The 21,393-nt window shown below is 45.6% G+C and overlaps 1 protein-coding gene across 5 annotated transcripts in view; it reads right to left on the bottom strand.

The window, feature by feature from the left end:
• Window positions 1-21,393, bottom strand: part of LOC140425237 (retinoic acid receptor beta-like) — a 325,114-nt gene that overhangs the window by 170,703 nt on the left and 133,018 nt on the right. For 4 of the 5 annotated variants that reach the window (XM_072509317.1, XM_072509321.1, XM_072509322.1 and 1 more), the window contains one exon: window positions 11,327-11,416. The exons of the other annotated variant lie outside the window; for it this stretch is intronic. In XM_072509317.1, coding sequence (XP_072365418.1) covers window positions 11,327-11,416 — 90 coding nt within the window. The remainder of the gene's footprint in view (window positions 1-11,326; window positions 11,417-21,393) is intronic. 5 annotated transcript variants of the gene reach the window in all.

Here is a 21,393-nt window from a genome sequence, read left to right as displayed (position 1 = left end):
TCTGTGGGGGCCTATGTTCCTCCGCACCGAGCCACTGTAAGGTTCCGCCATATTGCCTGGGGGCCGGGGCGGAGAAGGCGGCCATTCCGCACATGTGCGAACTCGTGCCTGCCGTTCTGGGCCTGCTGAAGCTGCGGGGACCACTCCGGCACTGACCTAGCCCCCTAGGGAGGGGAGCATTCCCCATTATCATGGACTGTTGACGCCAGAGTGGTTAGTGCAGCTTTTCACACCGGCGTGGGGACATAGCCCCATTATTGGAGAATCCCGCCCCTCATTTCCCGATTCTCTTCGGAGATTGTGTTTCCCCCAAGTTTCCCCGCCCGTCGTCCGCAACGTAACAGGTTCCAGCCCAAATGGTTTTAGTAAATGTTAATATTATTCACAGGTCTCCCTGCCACTTATTCCCTCCTCACTAAATATTCATTAAAAAAAAAATTTAGAGTACCCAATTCATTTTTTCCAATTTATCGTGGCCAGTCCACCTACCCTGCACATCTTTTTTTGGGTTGTGGGGGCGAAACCCATGCAAACACGGGGAGAATGTGCAAACTCCACAAGGACAGTGACCCAGAGCCGGGATCGAACCTGGGACCTCAGCGCCGCGAGGCTGCAATACTAACCACTGTGCCACCGTGCTGCCCTCTCACTAAATATTCATAGGCAATGTTTATAACAGCTTTTTAAAAAATGAGATGCAGTCTTGGGGATCCCCGGGGGAGAGGGACATGTACTGCCAGGCTTCGCTCCACCAGAGTGATGGCGTAAGCCATACACACTCATTTTTTTCAGAGAGGCTCAAGATGAAACTGGTCTCTGCAGCAATGCTAACGTTACAGTGCCAACCTGTGTCAAGGGGTAGTGCCAGGAGTGAGCCCTCGTCAGAGCCTCATGAGGGGGAGGGGTTCCACTTATGTGTGGTGAAGGGTGGGGGGAGTGGGAGCGGGCAGTGAGGGTGGGGTAATGCCGAAAATACTTCTGCGGTGGTGTTGGTAGAGGGAGCCCCACCCCCCCCCCCCGATGATTGTCCGGGGGGGAGGGGTGGGGGCGATACCTCCATGGTGGGAGAGTTACACTTTACGTCCGATCAGGGCACCCTGTAAAGATGGCCGATTTTCCTGTCGTGAAACTCCCGCGGATTCTCCGTTCGTGCCGGCCCTTAGCCTCAGGAACGGAGAATCCAGCCCCCTCTATCAGCATAAGCAACATAAACAGTGGGGATCTGCAGTGAAAAACTCGATTCTCCGTTCCTGAGGCTAAATGCCGGCGCGAACGGAGAATCCGCAGGTGTTTCACGACAGGAAAATCGGCGCTAACCCTATCATCGATTCCAGTACCTGTAAGGGGCTAGCACCGGTGCCGCGGGAAACACCCGCGGAATGCGCTGAAAAAGACCAGAGAATTGCCGGTCCACGGGCCGCACATGTGGAGAGCTGGCAACCAGCACCGGTCCCGCCGTAAAACATGGCGCTGGCCGTGCTTGAATCCCAACGATCTGGACCTCGCCCTCGATGGGCAAAATCCTGATTAGCATGTTTGAATGAGCCATCAGGGCCACTTAAACATGTCTGTGCCGGATTCTCCCGGCATCCGGGACCTCAGAGCCTTGCCTGGGAGAACTCGCCAGGGCGCCATTTAGCACTGGTCCACACAAACATGTACCAGTTATAACGACACCTGGGGGGGGTTTCCAGACTATTAGAGACACCCGGGTGTACCCTGGCACTCCTGATGCCACCCGGGCACCATGGCACTGCCAGCTTTGCCATTTTTCTTTTGTGCTTTTTCAGGTCAGAATGCTTTTCGGAATTTTACCTCAGTCTTCCAGCATTTCGGATTTCTCTACATTTTAGTGAGGTTTTGGGGTTTTTCCATGAGCTGTCACCATGTTGTGAGGTGTTGGTATAGTTTGGTAAATCTGAAGAGGTCTTTGTAGTCAGAGAGTTTAACAGTAAGTCTTTATTGACTCTTAGAATTATTCACAAATATACGGCGTAGGGTACAAGATAGGAGTGTCTCCATGCTTGCTGGTACACATGACTCTGGCGAACACTCAACTACCCTGGGTATGGGTCATGTGCTCTCTTACATAACTGTATGTTGGTACTGTACTCAGACCAACATTAACTCTATATGTGACAGACCCTTATACTACAGAAGATGCTGTTGAAGGTGAGTTTCTGCAGTGCATCTTTTAGATGGTACACACTGCTGCTTCCAGCTGTGCATCAGTATCGGAAGGAGTAAATATTTAAGGCAGTGGATGGAGTGCCAATTAAGTGGGCAGCTTTGTCCGAGGTTGTGTCAAGCTTCTTGAGTATTGGAGCTGCACCCATCCAGGCAAGTGGAGAGTACTCCATCACATTATTGACATGTGCCTTGTAGATGGTGGACAGGCTTTTGGGAGTCAGAAAGTGAGTAACTCGCCACAGGATTCCCAGCCTCTGACCTTCTCTTGTACCCACAGTATTTATAGCTGGTCCAGTTCAGTTTCAGGTCAATGGCAATCCTCAGGATGTTAAGAATGGCGGATTCAGCAATGGTAATGTCATTGAATGTTAAGGGGAGATGTTAGATTCTCTATTGTTGGAGGTGGTCATTGCCTGGCACTTGTGTGACAGGAATATAACTTGCCACTTGTCAGCGTAAGCCTGGATCTCACAGTAACTTCATTTGAAGTCTACTTGTGACAATAAGCGATTTTCATTTCATTTCATTTCTATTTGGACATGGACTGCTTCAGTATCTGAGGTGTCATGAATGGTGCTGAACATTGTCCAATCATCAGTCAATGCCCCACTTCTGACCTTATGATGGAAGGCAGGTCACTGATGAAGCAACTGAACATGGTTGGGTCTAGGTCATTGCCCTGAACTCCGAGTAGTGATGTCCTGGAACTGAGATGATTGCCTCTAACAACCACAACCATCTTCCTTTGTGCTAGGTATTATTCCAACCAGTGGAGAGATTGCCCCCTCATTCCCATTGACTCCAGTTTTGCTAGGGCTCCTCAATGCCATACTCGGCCAAATGGTGTCTTGATGTCAAGGACAGTCAATCTCACCTCTGGCATTCAAATGCTTTGGTCCAATTTTGCACCAAGGCTGTAATGAGGTCAGGAGTTGAGTGGCCTTGGCAGAACTCAAACTAAGCGTCAATGCATAGGTTATTGCTGAAGAGGTTTGGAAAGATCTGAAGATGCCCTGCATGAGTAACTATACAAATGCTATCATCCTATTTCCTCTTTGTCATTATTTTTAAATTGAGCTACAAAAGCCATGAATCATAGTGCACAATACCAAGTGTGCAAAGAGTAAGAGAGGTGGCATGACTTGTGGAGCAGCCATTCGAGTACTTCATCACACTAAGTGACACCGAGCTCGGCTTTTAAAAGTTTGAAAATCTCAGGGATTGAACTTACTGTACGAGATAAGGAGCTCCACATTCCAAATGTCACAGGAAAGGGTGAACAAAAGTGATGAGGTTTGAACTTAATACATTGGGAACGTAAGGAGAAACAAACTATGAGACTGAATTTCTGCAGCCTAACACCTACTCTGCCATATCTTTGGCAAAGGTTCAGTGGATAACTAGTTCAGGATTCCTCTGAACTTGCACTGCTGCAGTAGCAGGGTAGAAGTCATGAGGAGATTCACCCTGTATTTATAATTGCCACTGAGATGGAATGAGATAAAACTTCACAGAAATTAGTTGGTATAATCGAGGGGGAGATGAGACTTACCACCTGCCTCAGAAAACAGTATATAAAACCTTCCCCATCACTCAGCAAAGATCCTGACTGCACAATCCCTGACAGCCGCACCCCACTCCAGCCACAATAAAATAGTGGTGGGCTGGAGAAAAGTAAGAAGGAAATTAGCTACCTGAAGGCATCGTTATTGAAAAAGATATCTTTCTGCTGAAAAGTAAATGGGTGCTATGTGATTAGAATGGCATCTATTAAAGCACACAATTCCGAAGACTGTTTAGAAACTATGCTGAGAAAATATCCTGAAATGAGAAAGCAGTGTTGGGAGACGGCACGGTAGCACAGTGGTTAGCACTGTTGCTTCACAGCGCCAGGGACCCGGGTTCGATTCCCGGCTTGGGTCACTGTCTGTGCGGAGTCTGCACATTCTCCCTGTGTCTGCGTGGGTGTCCTCCGGGTGCTCCGGTTTCCTCCTACAAATCCCGAAAGACGTGCTTGTTAGGCGAACTGGACATTCGGAACTCTCCCTCTGTGTACCCGAACAGGTGCCGGAGTGTGGCGACTAGGGGATTTTCACAGTAACCTCATTGCAGTGTTAATGTAAGCCTACTTGTGACAATAATAAAGATTATAAAACATTAGCTGCTCTCAGTTTCATTCTTCTAGCGCCATTGCCAAAACACTGCTCTCCATACTCTATGCTTTTCATCAGCTGTCATCCTCCCAATGTGGTCTACCCATTTTCAATCCCTTTTCCCTCCGTAATGTTTACTTATTTTAAAGCTTTGTTTTATACAGTGGCAGTTCATTGGTAGCTGCCTTCTTTTTAAGGTTGTGCCCTTCCTCGGTATGTAACCTCTATACTTTAACAGAAGTTATTTGCTGTTTCTCATATTTACTGCTGACTCATTCATCGCTTAAGATGTTAGGAAAAGAAAAACTGAGTGAGACCAATGAAAGTACATAAAACAACCACAGAGGACAGATAGAAAGAAACATAAAATATGTGGTTAAAGAAACAGTACTGTTTGCCTCTGTAGTACAATACTGGGCAAGAATCACCAAGGGTCATCTAACTACTGCTATACGCTCTTACAATCACAATACCCGAAGCACTACTTGTTTGACTCCCAATGAAAGAGAATGGTGCTTAGCTGCCAACCTTGGCTCATTAATGAGAGTGAAATTTTAGAAGCAGAATGAGTGAGACGGATTCCAAGCCCAACAAAACTTACAGCAATGTGTTTATTTCAAAGAGCCGGGAGTATTGAAACAGGTTATATTTTCCAACCTAAACGATTGAGACTTGGCACAGCTGAAAGTGTCAGAGGAGTCAGCAAAGGCCCACTGAGTGCTTTGATTTAAAAACGAAAAGTAAAACTTGGCTTCAGGTGTTGTATTTTATAGACCTGAAGCCAAACCAGCAATCCTCTGTTGCAGCAGCCAAAATACATTTCTCTTCAAGTTAAAAATGGCTCCCAGGCCACAGTTTGTCCATTTTTGAAACTAATGTCGTTTTCTGCATTTACACACTCATTCCAAGAGCTCTCCTAGGTTATTTTACTCCCTTTTTAAATTCACATTTTGGTGGTAAAAGTAGGATCCATTTCAGTTATCCTCTTTTCTCATCAAACCTTTTCAGTCCATTTCTAAAGATCAAGACTTCCTTTATTTCTCATAACAGAGGATTTAATATGAAGGGAGGAACAATTTTATCACTCACAGTAAAAATACTGACTAGATTGCAAATGCTCTAAAACATATTCCACCTACTATTTTCCATCCTCCACAGCTGAATGCTCTTAAAGTTCCACGGGCACTGGCCAGCCACCTCACGTTAGGAAACATGAATTTAACAAATCATTTTTTTTTTGCCTTACAAACATTTAAATTTGATGCCATATGTTCAAGGTTCAGTTTGTGCAAGGCCAATTTTTCTACACATTAGAGAGATCTCTAATCTGTTAATCGATTCGGCACAACGGTTGATTAAAACATTATTGCAGGAAATGATTGAGCCAAAACATTCAAATGAATATAAATGAATATAAAATGCTACAAACTGCACGTGATTAATAAAATATTTTTTTTTAGAGCAGTTTTATGTACAATCCGGTGGATTCCTCCTAACCCCATGTACTATAACGGGATTATTCATTATATTAAAATATAATTTGATGCCAGATCCTGTCCATTATTTTTAAAAGTTCCCCAACATTAAGCGGTTAGGACCAAATGATTATATTGCTAATGAAAACATAAAGAAATAGCAGTTTTTGTAAGTAGAAGGCAGAATTTGTGCCTAACACTGATCAATGAAACCAGTGCGAATCAATCTCATATTTTAATGATGACCTTTTTAGCTCAACATATTTGTTTCAAATGTCATAAGTTGAGTGATTTTTGCCTCCAGGGTTTAAAAGGCATGCAAGTGTTCCAGCTATGCTGAATAATTTGCTCCCAATACTAAAAGTTTCTTGTTTTTCTGGATACTGTCAACTCTTTCTCATACTAGCCTTTACCAAGAATCATTACAGCTGAAGAAAATTACACTCGGGAATGTTAAAGAGAGAAGTTTCATTCATAGTTACTAGAATATCCCTCTGAACTCTCACTTGAACCACCACTTGCACAATAATCCACTTAGATCAATTGCAACCTGAGATTTCAGGAAAATGCACAATTTGTGCATCCTCCATATGGATGGTGTTTCCTCTTCTTTCCCCTGAGACTGGCCTCTTGAACCAGCTTTCTTCAGGATAAAAATTGAAAACAGGAGGGGGTTATTTTGTCCTTCTACAGGGGTGTAAAACTGGTGATATCGATTCAGCCGCTCATTATACAACTTTCCTGATTTTCACTTATATGGACTTCAATGGAAATATAAAATGGGAGAGCTGTAAGATACTATCACCAATTCTACACACAAAAAAATTCACAATTACTCCCTATCGTCTCTTTACAATTCACAATAAATAATAAAAGACAAACAATTTCAATATGATTATTACAAGTTTGTGGGGGAAAAATTGCTTCCTAAGTGAGTCATGGAGAAATCATAGCCCTCTTGACATCATTAAGAAAGCTTCAATGAAGGCCAATGATCCCACGTGACAAAGCTGTTGTTTTGAGACAACAGGTCCCGGTAAATTATCACTGGCTGGTGTTAGTACTGGAACGTCTCATTGTCGAAATTTTGCAATTTGAAAGCACCGATATGTTTGTCCACGAACAAGAGTGGTATACATAATTACAGGTCTGCACAGAAACAACAGCACACAGCAGTGATTATACAAATGGTGATAACATCACCTTGTCATGTTTTCCATGGAGTTAATCACCAATAATCACATACTTCATGCGCATATTTGTTCTTGGAAAATGTAAATAATGAGGTGCAAAGTTAGTATTAGTCAACAAAATTCACTGATCTATTATTAGCTAAAGTTTTAGTCCATGAACTGGTCAATGCTTGCAGAATGGTGAAGATAAGCAAACAATTCACATTTACTAAGAAGAGCTACTTTAACAAACTTGGCATCTCTCATGCTTTCAGGGGTTTCTAAAATGAAGAAAAGCGTCAGTAGATTTTTAGACCCACAGAAATACAGAGGGGGTTGAAATGTATTCATGCAGTGCTACTGCAGACTTATTTCTTTTTAAAAAAATTTAGAGTACCCAATTCATTTTTTCCAATTAAGGGGCAATTTTGCGTGGTCAATCCACCTAGCCTGCACATATTTGGGTTGTGGGGGCGAAACCCACGCAAACAAGGGGAGAATGTGCAAACTCCACACGGACAGTGACCCAGAGCCGGGATCGAACCTGGGACCTCGGCGCCATGAGGCAGCAGGGCTAACCCACTACGCCACCATGCTGCGCTATTACTGCAGACTCATGTCGATTCCCCAGGGGCAAGCGGAGCTGTAGCCCACTACCTGCATGGCTTTTGCCATTTATATTGTTACATGAATGAGCATCTACCCCAAAAAACTGAGTCCGTTTGGCTAATGTCAACTTTGCATCAGTTAGTGGCACGTTCACCTTTGACACAAAGGTTTGTGAGTTTCAACCCAAAACCAGGATTCAAATATATAATCTAAACACGGAATTGTATTGTTGGAGATGACCTTGTGTCGATTATCATTAAAGTAAGGTGCTGGCTGCATGCACAGGTGAGCATTAAAGCCGTAATGTAATAATGCTGGCATTCTGTTATGGGCCAGGGTTTAGAGAAACCCAAAGTGTATCATGGAATTCAGCTGACCCACAACTTTTAATAGATTGTGGTATGGGGAGCACACAGCCCACTCTACAGGTATGGTACAGCAGAAATGGAAAGGTATTTTGTAAAGCAAAACAATGTTTATTCTATGAACTCAAGTTAACCTTTTAAAACATATAGTGAACATCTTAGTAACCATTAATTCAAATACAACCCCCAAAGAATACAGCATTAAGTAATCCTTAATAACTTCCCAAACAACATCCAGAAGACAAAAGAAACACCTTTTAACAGAAGCACATTAGGTTTACATTCACTACTGAGAACATTTAGAATTCTGAATTCACCAAATGATCAAGAGATAGTCTTTTCATGGCAGAGAGATCAACAGTACACCTGCTCTGTCTGGCTTCAGCTCCAACACTGAAAACAAAACTAAAACACACCCTGCAGCAAACAGCCTAAAACGAAAGTAAAAAGCTGACAGGCAGCCCAGCTCCACCCACATTCTGACATCACTGATAAACACCCATTTCTTATAGGTACATTTCTTAAAGACCCATTTCTTAAAGGTACTCTCACATGACAATTCTGTAAGCAAGAAATATATTGAACTGAATGGTCTTCTCTTAGTAAACCTTTCTGATATATTTTGCACCAACAATAACATTTTGATTCAAACGCAACTATCCTTCCACCCAACACCCGTTCCTGTTTCCCAGTTTGCCTGCAGCATTTTCAGGGAAAATACATTTCAGTCGATAATGTGCGACAAGCAGTGAAGAGCTTTTGGGTGGAATTTTCCGATATTTTGTCAGGGTGTCAGGCTCGGGTTTACGGGGCGGGATCTGATAGAGACAGCAAGGCTGGCTCCACAGAGTTCGGATCTCCATCTTTAAAAGGTGCCCTGATCAGCACAGAAAGAATAATCCGCCCCCCACAAGCTTTGGGACTACCCCACCCCGGTTGGGAAACTTGCCCCTATGGGGCCCCCCAGAAGGTCTGCCCCAGAACAGGTTGGTAGCCTGCTGTACCAACCTAGAAGTGATAACCTATGCCGGGGGAAGTGCCAGGGCGCAGCCAGGTGTGTCCCTCTCCCCCACGCCTTATACTTACCTTTGTGCCCCCGGGGGGATGTTATCCGCTGAATCTCGCTTTCAAAACCTGTTGTAAATCTTGCTGATGTGGCATCATGTTGTCGAGATTTGAATAGTCAAAGCGGGAGAACATGTGGCGGGAGGACTCGCTAATTATATGTAAAAGCGTTAAAATCTATTAAAATGTGGTTCTCTCCTTTTGTGGTTGTGACCCTCGTTACATCACTGACGAGAGGCGTGGAAAATCAGGAAATGAGACCTCGCTGGCGAGATTCTCATTTTCTGATTCTCATGAGATTTTCATTCACATAAGACCATAAGACATAGGAGCAGAATTAGGCCACTCGGCCCACCAAGTCTGCTCCGCCATTCAATCATGGCTGATATTTTTCTCATCCCTATTCTCCTGCCTTCTCCCCATAACCCCTGCTCCCCTTATCAATCAAGAACCTATCTATCTCTGTCTTAAAGGCACTCAGTGATTTGGCCTCCACAGCCTTCTGTGACAAAGAGTTCCACAGATTCACCACCCTCTGGCTGAAGAAATTCCTCCTCATCTCTGTTTTAAAGCATCGTCCCTTTAGTCTGAGATGGTGTCCTCTGTTTCCAGCTTTTCCTACAAGTGGAAACATCCTCTCCACGTCCACTCTATCCAGGCCTCACAGTATCCTGTAAGTTTCAATAAGATCCCCTCTCATCCTTCTAAACTCCAACGAGTAAAGACCCAGAGTCCTCAGCCGTTCCTCATACGACAAGCTGTTCATTACAGTGATCATCTTGTGAACCGCCTCTGGACCCTTTCCAAGGCCAGCACATCCTTCCTTAGATTCGGGGCCCAAAACTGCTCACAATACTCCAAATGGGGTCTGACCAGAGCCTTATTCAGCCTCAGAAGTATATCTCTGGTCTTGCATTCTAGCCCTCTTGACATGAATGCTAACATTGCATTTGCCTTCTTAACTGCCGACTGAACCTGCACGTTAACCTTAAGAGGATCATGAACAAGGACTCCCAAGTCCCTTTGTGCATCTGATTTCCTAAGCATTTCCACATTTTGAAAATAGTCTATGCCTAAATTCCTCCTTCCAAAGTGAAAACTTCACACTTTCCCACTTTGTATTTCATTTGCCACTTCATTGCCCACTCTCCTAGCCTGTCCAAATTCTTTTGCAGCCCCCTTGCTTCCTCAATCTCCCTCTACAGATCTTTGTATCATCTGCAAACTTAGCAACAGTGCCTTCAGTTCCTTCTTCCAGATCATTAATGTGAAAAGTTGTGGTCCCAGCTCAGACCCGTGAGGCACACCACTAGTCACCTGCTGTTATCCTGAAAAAGATCCCTTTATCCCCACTCTCTGCCTTCTGCCAGTCAGCGAATCCTCTATCCATGCCAGGATCTTACCCTTAACACATCGCCATTCAAGCTGATGACGGATGTGGCGGCAAAATCACCCCCTCAGTTTGTGCCAATTGTCTCAACTGAATTACAAAGAAAAATTTAAGAATGTAGCACTGAAATGACTGAAACATTAAGTGACAGTGCCACAACATTACTTATGTAATACTAATACAAAATAGGATATTTTCAGAATTTGTACAGAAAGTCACAAATAAGCTGTGAATGATACACTTCTAAGTGGAGTTAATACTTTTTCTGTTTTTAAATAGAGGTGGCAGGGTAAGTTCAACAATGGTCTTGAGGGGATTGAACACTGATCTTTGCCTCTGGGATTCAAGTTTATTCCAGGTTGATTGGTAGAAAATCTCCTCTGTCTCAGCTGTAAGAGTTTCTTCAAAAGAATGGGCTCCACTGATTTCAGGCCAAATGTCTGCACATCGACAGCAATAATTGGCACATTCACCCAAGCACAAGGATGGTCGATGTAAGAAATGGAAACAACTCACACTGGCCAATAGTGAAACTCTTGCTAACTCTTGATTTTGCAGGTGGGGTGGGATGAGGTGAGCTGAATTTTGTGTTATCGGCAACTAGCATAAAATGTGCCGATAATGGGTGGCCAAGTTGCCAAAAGCAAGTTTCACCAATCAGAATGGTGATCTGAAAATGATTCCCTTGTCCCCAGTTCCTTTCCAACACCACCCGCCCCTCAAAAGATCACTAAAAGCAAAAAGACAGAAAAATTAAGTATTATACAGCATCATTAGAGGAAAAGGGAGCCGCAATAAAAAATTGCAATTTAAAGACTATTCTGATTAGATTTAATAACCATGATTAAATAAGCTTCATTCATTTTTGAATGTGTATAAGTGAGTCAAAATTGAAGTTTCAACTCACTTGGAATCAGCAGGCCTCTGCCAAAGCTCCTTTCAGAACCTCCTTTGCGGCATTGTGACGTCACATCGTCAGCTCCCTGCTGTCTGCTTGCTGAAATAGCGGGAATCAATGCTTCAAGTACAGAACTTTGTGAAACACAGTACTGGTCATTTTACTTATAAAAATGGTACCAAACCAAAGAATGCATGTGATGACTTAAAAAAAATGACGGTTAACATTGTTTCTACTCATTTGCTTTAAAGTCACATTCCTCCACTGACCAGTTGCCAGACACACAGGATGGATTTTGTGGCAAGGTGCATTGTCACAGACTTTGTAAAAATGAATGTAAACCAAGGCCCAGATTTTCACTCTCGAGTAGGGTGCGGCGAGATGGGAGACTTCCTGGCTCTGCAAACCCCACCTTTAAAAATGGCTACCCACATGAGTGGAGGTGTAGGGGAGTGGTGCGGGCTGGACTAGAAGATGGGCACATCACTCCTGGAACAAATGTGGAGATTGCCGAGTGCGGGTTAAAAATTAAAACAAAAGACTGTGCTCACCCCTCCCTCACCATGCCTAATTCATGCCAGTCTACACCAACCCATGCCTCCAAATGCCATGTTTGGGGGCCGGACTTCGAATTTCTTGACTCGTTTGCCATTTTCACCACAACAGAGGCTCTCAATCGTGGTGAAAATCCAGGCCAAGATTTCTCTCAGTGGACCCAGTATTGATGGACTGGAAGGCAGTGTGTCGTACCAGCTTGGTTGATGCTTTCACACTCACCAATGTACTGACACAGTGCACAAGGCCAATCATATATTCCTCACAGTATTCCTTCCAGAGTGCATTTGTGAATCTAAGAAAAATCTTGTAAATTGGCAAATGCATTATTCATGATGTAGAATTGAGATAGAAATATACAAAAGTAAAAAATAAAGCTAAAAGGAGGACATTTTGACACAGTTTAGACTTGACATATTCATACAGAGAGTGGTGAATGAGTGGATCAAAATGTTCACAGGGAAACAAAGGCAGCATTAGCTACTTCAAGCGGGAATGAGTTAATCTTCTGGAAAATATTAAGGGACATGAGATTCTCTGGTATTTTTGGAACTTTTGAAATGAGCACATACCACAAAGTCCATTCATCACCTCATACATTCCTACGTTTTTTTAAAAAAAGGTACATATTGCAAGGCTCTTCGCAGTGCTGTGTGAAGCGTATTATAGAGTAAACTTTCTGCTTGAAGTTCAAGGGAGTACTGCATTGATGGATGGGTTATCTTTCAGATGTTAAACTAAGGCCTCACCTGGTTGCTCAGGTAAAAGGTCCCATGGCACTATTTAGAGAAGAACAAAGAGTTTTTGTGGGGCAAAAGCAAAACAGTCTGGATGCTGAAAATCTGAATTAAAGACAGTAGCAGTTGAGGTTGACAAGAGAATTCTCTGCTCCACTCGCACTGTAACCTCTCTATCTTCGGCCTCCAACACTGTTCCAATGGAACTCAATGTGAGCTTAAGGAACAGCACCTCATCTTTCAATTAGGCACTTTAGAGCCTTCTGGTCCGAACACTGAGTTTGACAACTTCAGATCCTAACCTCTGCTCACATTTCTTTTTCGCTTTTTGTGTTTTATTTGTTTTTGGACAGCAGCTTTGGATGTGATGGTGTTTTCCCCTTTACACCTCCTCAAGACACATTCTTTACTTGCTCCTTACTCCTTCCACTTGCTTTGAACCATCACCCTTTTGTCATTTAATGATTCTTGTCTTTCATCCTGTCATCGACCCTCCTTTTTCGTCTTCCCACATTCTTCCTCTGCCTCTCTATTTGCTTAAAACCTGTTCATCTCTAACTTTCTCCAGCTCTGACAAAAGGCCATCGACCCAAAACAGTTTCTCGCTCCACAGACGCCACCAGATCGGCATTTCTTTTTTGAGTGCGTCTGATGCGCAGGCTGACAGGCCTATCTAAGCCAACAACAGTTAAAAAAAGAATCACTCATTCATCTCATTGGCTGTTTAGGGGATTTTGCTGCATGCAGACATTTCCCTGCATAACAGTGAGTGTACTTCAAAAATTACTGATTGATGTTTGAATGTTACAGAACTGAAGGAGGCCATTCAGTCCATTGTAACAATGCTGCCTCTTTGAAGGAGCTATCCAATTAGTCCCACTCCCTGACTCATTTCCCATAGTCCTGGAAACCTTTCCTATCCAATCCCCTTTTGAAATTTATTACTGAAGTTGCTTTTACAGTGAATTCTAGATTATAATAACAGGCCTTGTAAAAATAATTTATTTTCATATCTCCCCTCTGGGCCTTTTGGTAATTATCTTAAAGCACGTCCACTGCCGCCTCCTGCCAGTTTCTCCCATCTACTAGAATTATACCTCCTATAATTTTGAATACCTCTCTTGATTTTCCCCATAACCTTCCCTGCTCTCAGAAGCTTCTTCAGATGCAAAGCCATCAGTGTTTTCCAGCACTTTTTAATTTTAATAACAGCCCCCACCGCCCCCCCACCCCCCGGCCGGGATTTTTGCTCCCTGGTCAGGTGGCAGGAGTTGGGAAATTTCCCTGCTCGCCATACCCAACGTGGCAAAAAGTGGTACAAATGGCAGAATCTTCCATCCTGGGGCGGGAGGGGAGGTGAGGGACAGAGTCAGGCCGGCCATCCCCAGACCCACATTGGAGACAGCAGCAAGGGCTGCCTAATCCTGAGGTTGGCTTTTAAAAACCCTGCCTTGGTCCTCTAAGACTTAATTTAAGTTGTTTTCTTCAACATTGGGCACTCCAGCCCTCACATCACGTTATCCAACAAAACATACCCCATTGCCCATATCTGCAAAACCATGCTAATCCATGCCCCTCACCCACTCCCAAAGACCTCTCATAACCTCCGCGTAAACTCCTGCCCTCCCACCCACCGCCATGGCTGCTTACAGCCCCTTTGCCAACTTAGCATCAGCTCATGATCCCCATCCATCCTCATGGCCTGTTATAGCCTCAATTCCAACTTAATGATAACTCAAGCCAACACATACCTCCCACTACCCATCAGCCTCAGCCTTTCCCATTGCACCCTCTAGGCCAATTTACAGAATACGCAATAGACAGACCTCAGGAGCCCTGCTGAGATGAAATAAGACAAAGTTCTGGTTTCCTATTACAGACTTGATTTTTTTTAAAAATATACCCATTTATCCAAAGTCCAAGATGTGCATGTTAGGTGGATTGGCCATGCTAAATCTCCACTTAGTGTCCAGGGATGTACAGGTTAGGTTACGGGGATAGGGCAGGGGAGTGGGCCTAGGTAGGTCCTCTATCAGAGGTTTGGTGCAGACTCGGTGGGCCGAATAGCCTCCTTCTGCACTGAGGAGTTCTATGATTACATGATTTAGCCAAGCCCATTCAATACATTTAAATCCCCTCAAGTACTTCATGCCTGATAAAAGGAAACATTTGTATTCATCATTCACATCAAAGGCAGTTACTCCTTTAATTACATATTTGAGTTGTCAATTGAACTGTGAATCTGCAAGCCCCCACTGTGATAATGATAGGTTGTGGAAAACATCCAAGCATTACAATGCGACAATGATATCAGTTATGATTGTGTAACCAATAAAAGAGAATCGTATTATCTAAATAGTGAGAGATTACAGGGGGATCTGGGTGTCTTAGTGCATGAATTGCAAAAGGCCAGTATATAGATACAGCAAGTAATTAGGAAAGCTAACAGAATGTTATCATTTATTGCAAGGAGAATTGAATACAAAAGTAAGGAGGTTATGCTTCAGTTATACAGAGCACAAATGAGACCACATCTGGAGTTCTGTTTCTCGTATTGGTCACCTTATTTAAGGAAGAATGTAAATGTGTTGGAAGCAGTTTAGTGAAGGTTTACCAGACTAATACCTGGAATGGGAGGGTTGTCTTATAAGGGAAGGTTGGTCAGTCTAGGTTTGTATCTGCTCGAGCTTAGAAGAGTAAGAGGTGACTTGATTGACACATATAAGATCCTGAGGGGTATTGACAGGGTGGATATGGAGAGGATGTTTCCTCTTGTGAGAGAATCTAGAACTAGGGGATCACTATTTAACAATATGGGGTTGCCCATTTAAAATGGAGATGAGGCAAATGTTATTCTCTTACGAGGGTTGTGGGTCTTTGACTCTCTTTTTGAAAAGGCATTGGAAACAGAGCCTATGACTTTTATAAGGCAGAGGTGGATAGATTCTTGGTAAGCAAGTGGCGATAGGTTATCAGGGGTGGGCGGTTTGCAGATTTGAGGTAACTATCAGATCAGCCCCAATCTTATTAAATGGGGGAGCAGGCTCGAGGGGCAAAATGGCCTGCTCCTTTTTTGTATGCCAGAACAGATTGTTTACAATTCCCACAGATGCAGGCAGATTTTAAACGGATGGCCATTTAACTAATTTGACAGCTTGAATTCCTGCAGACCTTGGTCTGGATTCTCCGTTCCTGAGACTAAGTGTTGGTGTATGGCAGGATTTGTGGGCTTTCACAACAGCGAAACTGGCACCGAGCCTGGGCCGATTCAGTGACTGTGGAGGTCCGGCGTCACGTGGAACACAATCATTCCCAATGAAAAAGGATGCGAGATTCGCTGGTACCGTGATCGACACTCGGGAGGCTGACAAGCTGCAGCCGCATATACACATTGCAATCCCCACACACACTCATCCCAGCCAACAAGATGGCACTGCTTCTGCTGGAGCATGCTCATCCCACTGATGGGTCGGCTGGGGCCAGAGCATACCTAGGGAACTGCCCTGGGGGGACACCTATACGACCCGTGGCCTTAAGTTCACAGTGGGCAGTCAGTGGCGACGCAGCAGCATGGCTGCTTTTCCGGCTGCGGCAATAGTGTTCCGTGCCTGTCCACCCCGGCCCCCCAGCCCACCTACTGACCATACCCCGCTACTCCCCTCGGCCCTGGCTGAAGCCCCCCCCCGGGCTAGCAGCACAACTGTCAGCAAACTATGGCAAATGTTGGGCACGTTCCGTACCCCCTCTCTCTCCCTCAGTAGCCATAGAACATAGAACATTACAGCGCAGTACAGGCCCTTCGGCCCTCGATGTTGCGCCGACCTGTGAAACCACTCTAAAGCCCATCTACACTATTACCTTATTGTCCATATGTCTATCCAATGACCATTTGAATGTCCTTAGTGTTGGCGAGTCCACGACTGTTGCAGGCAGGGCATTCCACACCGTTACTAATCTCTGAGTAAAGAACCTACCTCTGACATCTGTCTTATATCTATCTCCCCTCAATTTAAAGCTATGTCCCCTCGTGCTAGACATCACCATCCGAGGAAAAAGGCTCTCACTGTCCACCCTATCCAATCCTCTGATCATCTTGTATGCCTCAATTAAGTCGCCTCTTAACCTTCTTCTCTCCGACGAAAACAGCCCCAAGTCCCTCAGCCTTTCCTCATAAGATCTTCCCTCCATACCAGGCAACATTTTGGTAAGTCTCCTCTGCACCCTTTCCAATGCTTCCACATCCTTCCTATAATGCGGCGACCAGAATTACACGCAATACTCCAAATGCGGCCGCACCAGAGTGTTGTATAGCTGCAACATGACCTCATGGCTCCTAAACTCAATCCCTCTACCAATAAAAGCGAACACACCGTACGCCTTCTTAACAACCCTCTCAACCTGGGTGGCAACTTTCATGGATCTATGTACATGGACACCGAGATCTCTCTGCTCATCCACACTGCCAAGAACCTTACCATTAGCCCAGTACTCAGTCTTCCTGTTATTCCTTCCAAAATGAATCACCTCACACTTTTCTGCATTAAACTCCATTTGCCACCTCTCAGCCCAGCGCTGCAGCTTATCTATGTCCCTCTGTAACTTGTAACATCCTTCCGCACTGTCCACAACTCCACCGACTTTAGTGTCATCTGCAAATTTACTCACCCATCCTTCTACGCCCTCCTCCAGGTCATTTATAAAAATGACAAAGAGCAGTAGTCCCAAAACAGATCCTTGTGGTACACCACTAGTAACTGGACTCCAGTCTGAACATTTCCCATCAACCACCACCCTTTGTCTTCTTCCAGCTAGCCAATGTCTGATCCAAACTGCTAAATCACCCTGAATCCCATGCCTCCGTATGTTCTGCAGTAGCCTACCATGGGGGACCTTATCAAACGCTTTACTGAAATCCATATACACCACATCAACTGCTTTACCCTCATCCACCTGTTTGGTCACCTTCTCAAAGAACTCTATAAGGTTTGTGAGGCACGACCTACCCTTCACAAAACCGTGTTGACTATCTCTAATCAAATTATTCCTTTCCAGATGATTATACATCCTATCTCTTATAAATCTTTCCAAGACTTTTCCCACAACAGAAGTAAGGCTCACTGGTTATAGTTACCGGGGTTATCTCTACTCCGCTTCTTGAACAAGGGGACAACATTTGCTATCCTCCAGTCTTCTGGCACTATTCCTGTCGACAAAGATGACTTAAAGATCAAGGCCAAAGGCTCAGCAATTTCCTCCCTAGCTCCCCAGAGAATCCTAGGATAAATCCCATCCGGCCCAGAGGACTTATCTATTTTCACACTTTCCAGAATTGCTAACACCTCCTCCTTATGAACCTCAAGCCCTTCTAGTCTAGTAGCCTGAATCTCAGTATTCTCCTCGACAACATTATCTTTTTCCTGTGTGAATTCTGACAAAAAATATTCATTTAGCGCCTCTCCTATCTCCTCGGACTCCAAGCACAACTTCCCACTACTGTCCTTGACTGGCCCTACTCTTACCCTAGTCATTCTTTTATTCCTGACATACTTACAGAAAGCTTTAGGGTTATCCTTGATCCTACCTGCCAAAGACATCTCATGTCCCCGCCTGGCTCTTCTTAACTCTCTCTTTAGGTCCTTCCTAGCTAACTTGTAACTCTCGAGCGCCCTAACTGAACCTTCATGTCTCATCTTTACATAAGTCTCCTTCTTCCTCTTGACAAGTGTTTCGACTGCTTTAGTAAACCACAGTTCCCTCACTCAACCACTTCCTCCCTGCCTGACAGGTACATACTTATCAAGGACATGCAGTAGCTGTTCGTTGAACAAGCTCCACATTTCCATTGTGCCCATCCCTTGCAGTTTTCCTCTCCATCCGATGTATCCTAAGTCTTGCCTCATCGCATCATAATTGCCTTTCCCCCAGATATAACTCTTGCCCTACGGTATATACCTATCCCTTTCCATCACTAAAGTAAACGTAATCGAATTGTGGTCACTATCACCAACGTGCTCACCTACCTCCAAATCTAACACCTGTCCTGGTTCATTACCCAGTACGAATCCAATATGGCCTCGCCTCTCGTTGGCCTATCTACATACTGTGTCAGGAAACCCTCCTGCACACATTGGACAAAAACGGACCCATCTAATGTACTCGAACTATAGCGTTTCCAGTCAATACTTGGAAAGTTAAAGTCCCCCATAACAACTACCCTGTTGCTTTCGCTCCTATCCAGAATCATCTTTGCAATCCTCTCTTCTACATCTCTGGAACTTTTCAGAGGCCTATAGAAAACCCCTAATAGGGTGACCTCTCCTTTCCTGTTTCTAACCTCAGCCCATACTAGCTCAGAAGACAAGTCCTCATCAAACGTCCTTTCTGCCACCGTAATACTGTCCTTGACTAACAATGCCACCCCTCCCCCTCTTTTACCACCTTCCCTGAGCTTACTGAAATATCTAAATCCATGACGCCGGTTTCATGACTTTTAAAAGCACAAGTGAACCGCAACATCGGGAACTCGGCCCATTGGAGGCGGAGCATCCCAGCGGCCCCGGAGAATACCGTCTTGGGCCCGCTAATGATATGCAAACAGTGTTTACCGTATGTGCGTTCCGGGCCGCATTGACGCAGCTGTCGAGGTGACGGAGAATTACAATTTGGCGCCCGTCGCGATTTTGGCATAGGAACCTGGGGCGGGATTCTCCAATCCTGGGGCTAAGTGTTGACGCCGTGGTAAACGCCAGAGCGTTTTACGATGGCATTATCTGGCCCCTAGGATTAGCGAACCTGTGCCGCACAAGGGGCCAGCACGGCACTGGAAAGCCTCACGCTGCTCCAGCTGCCGATACAGGCGCCAGCATGGGCGGCGCGAGTTTGCACATGTGCGCCAAGGCTGGCGCGAGTTCGCGCATGCATGTGGGTTGCCGTCTCTGAGTCGGCCCCAAAACAACATGGTGGAGACCTACAGGGGCCAGGCGCGGAGGAACATAGGCCCCCACTGGGATAAGTCCGCCTGCCGATCGGTAGGTCCGATCGCGGGCCAGACTACTGTGGAGGCCCTACCCGGAGTCGGATCCCTCCTCCACACCACCAGGCCGCCCCCCGCAGCATGAACGGCGCGCTCCCGTGGGGTAGGACCACATGAGAACGACATCGGCGGGACTTGGCTGAACTCGGCGGTTACTTGGCCCATTGCACGGGGAAAATCGGCGGGGTGGGATGCGTTGAGCGGCCCCCGACCGGCGCCGCGCTGACCACGGCAGCGCCATTGACACCGATTCTCTGGTTGCCAGAGAATCGGCAGAGCGGCATCGCATAATTCGTGCCACCCCACACCCCCCCCGACGATTCTCCGACCCGGCGTGGGTCGGAAAATCCCGCCCCTATTCTCCGCCCAATCGCATTTCCTGATTTTGGTGTCAGAAAAATGGAGAATTCCGCCCCCTTATCTTTCCTTCTGTAAAATTTCATAATCTCCATACTGTTGGATGAGGCCATTGCTCCAGTGAAAAAGGTCCATTTGAACTTAGCACACAGTTCAAATGGTTCTTATGAGTTCAGTGTGCCCACATATGGTAATGATGATCCCACCCTGTTCTCCTATGGTGAAAATGTGATCTGTTGGAAATGGAGGTGGGACTTCTGGATTGGAGTCTCGTCCGCCACTTTGGAATGTCCTTGGAGTCTCCTCGACTTTGTGAAAATCGAGGCCCTGGTCTGTCCTTATAACTGATGTCCCTCATCTATGGTACATTCCAGGAGATCTCCTTTGCACCTTTTCAAAGGCCGTAACATCTTAGTCAGTGAAACATTCTGGGACACCTTCATGCTGTAACAAGATGGTAAATAAATGTAAATGATTGATTAGACTTTTAGTGCTCTTTATTCAATTGAAATATAAGGCAAATAAACTGGAGAGATAGGGGGTGATTCTCCGTGCCCTGTGCTGGGCCGGAGAATCGCCGCAACCGCGCCACGACGCCCCAACGCTGGCGCGCGATTCTCCGAGGCGTGTTTTGACGCGGTGCTGGCCGCTGGCCGCGCCGATTCTCCAGCCCGGATGGGCCGAACGGATACGACAGAGTCCCGACGCCGCCGTTCACCCCTGGTCGCTGCCGGCGGGAACTCTACGCGAAGGGTCGGTGCGGCCTATGGGGCGGGGGAAAGCGCTCCTTCACCGAGGGGGGCCTCCGATGGGATCTGGCCCGCGATTGGGGCCCACCGATCTGCGGGCCGGCCTCTCCTCCCCCCCGGGCCTACTTTGTTGCGCGACCGGCCCCTGAATCCCCACGCCATGTTGCGTCGGGACCGGCGCACTGAAGAAGTCGCCCGCACATGCGCAGCTTGGCGCGGCCCAACTGCGCATGCGGGGGTTGGCGCGGTGCCCATTTGGCGCCGGGACGGGAGGCTGGAGCGGCGTGAACCGCTCCAGCACCGTGCTGGCCCCCTATGGGGGACAGATTCGGTCGTCCACGTGCCCGTTTCGCGCCATCGTGAAACGAGACGGCGTTCATGATGGCGCAAACTCTTGCTCTCCATTTTGGAGAATCGTCCCCATAATTCTGTGAATTCAAATCAGGGGTTTGTGAAACAAATTACGAATTTCAACTCATCCAGTCATTTCAAATGTTTCAGAAATGTTATCGGGATGTTCCTCATCCACTTTTTACTTTTCCTTTCAATTCTTTAATTTCAAATTCATAACGAGATTTAAGCTACAGTGCAATCAATACCATATTTTCAAATGAACTAAAAGGTAACTAAAGACTGCAAACATCT

This window comes from Scyliorhinus torazame, chromosome 6 (assembly GCF_047496885.1).
Source record: "Scyliorhinus torazame isolate Kashiwa2021f chromosome 6, sScyTor2.1, whole genome shotgun sequence".
Lineage (NCBI taxonomy): Eukaryota > Metazoa > Chordata > Chondrichthyes > Carcharhiniformes > Scyliorhinidae > Scyliorhinus > Scyliorhinus torazame.
The sequence above is the reverse complement of the archived record's forward strand: the minus strand, read 5'-3'. Positions and strand labels throughout refer to the sequence as shown.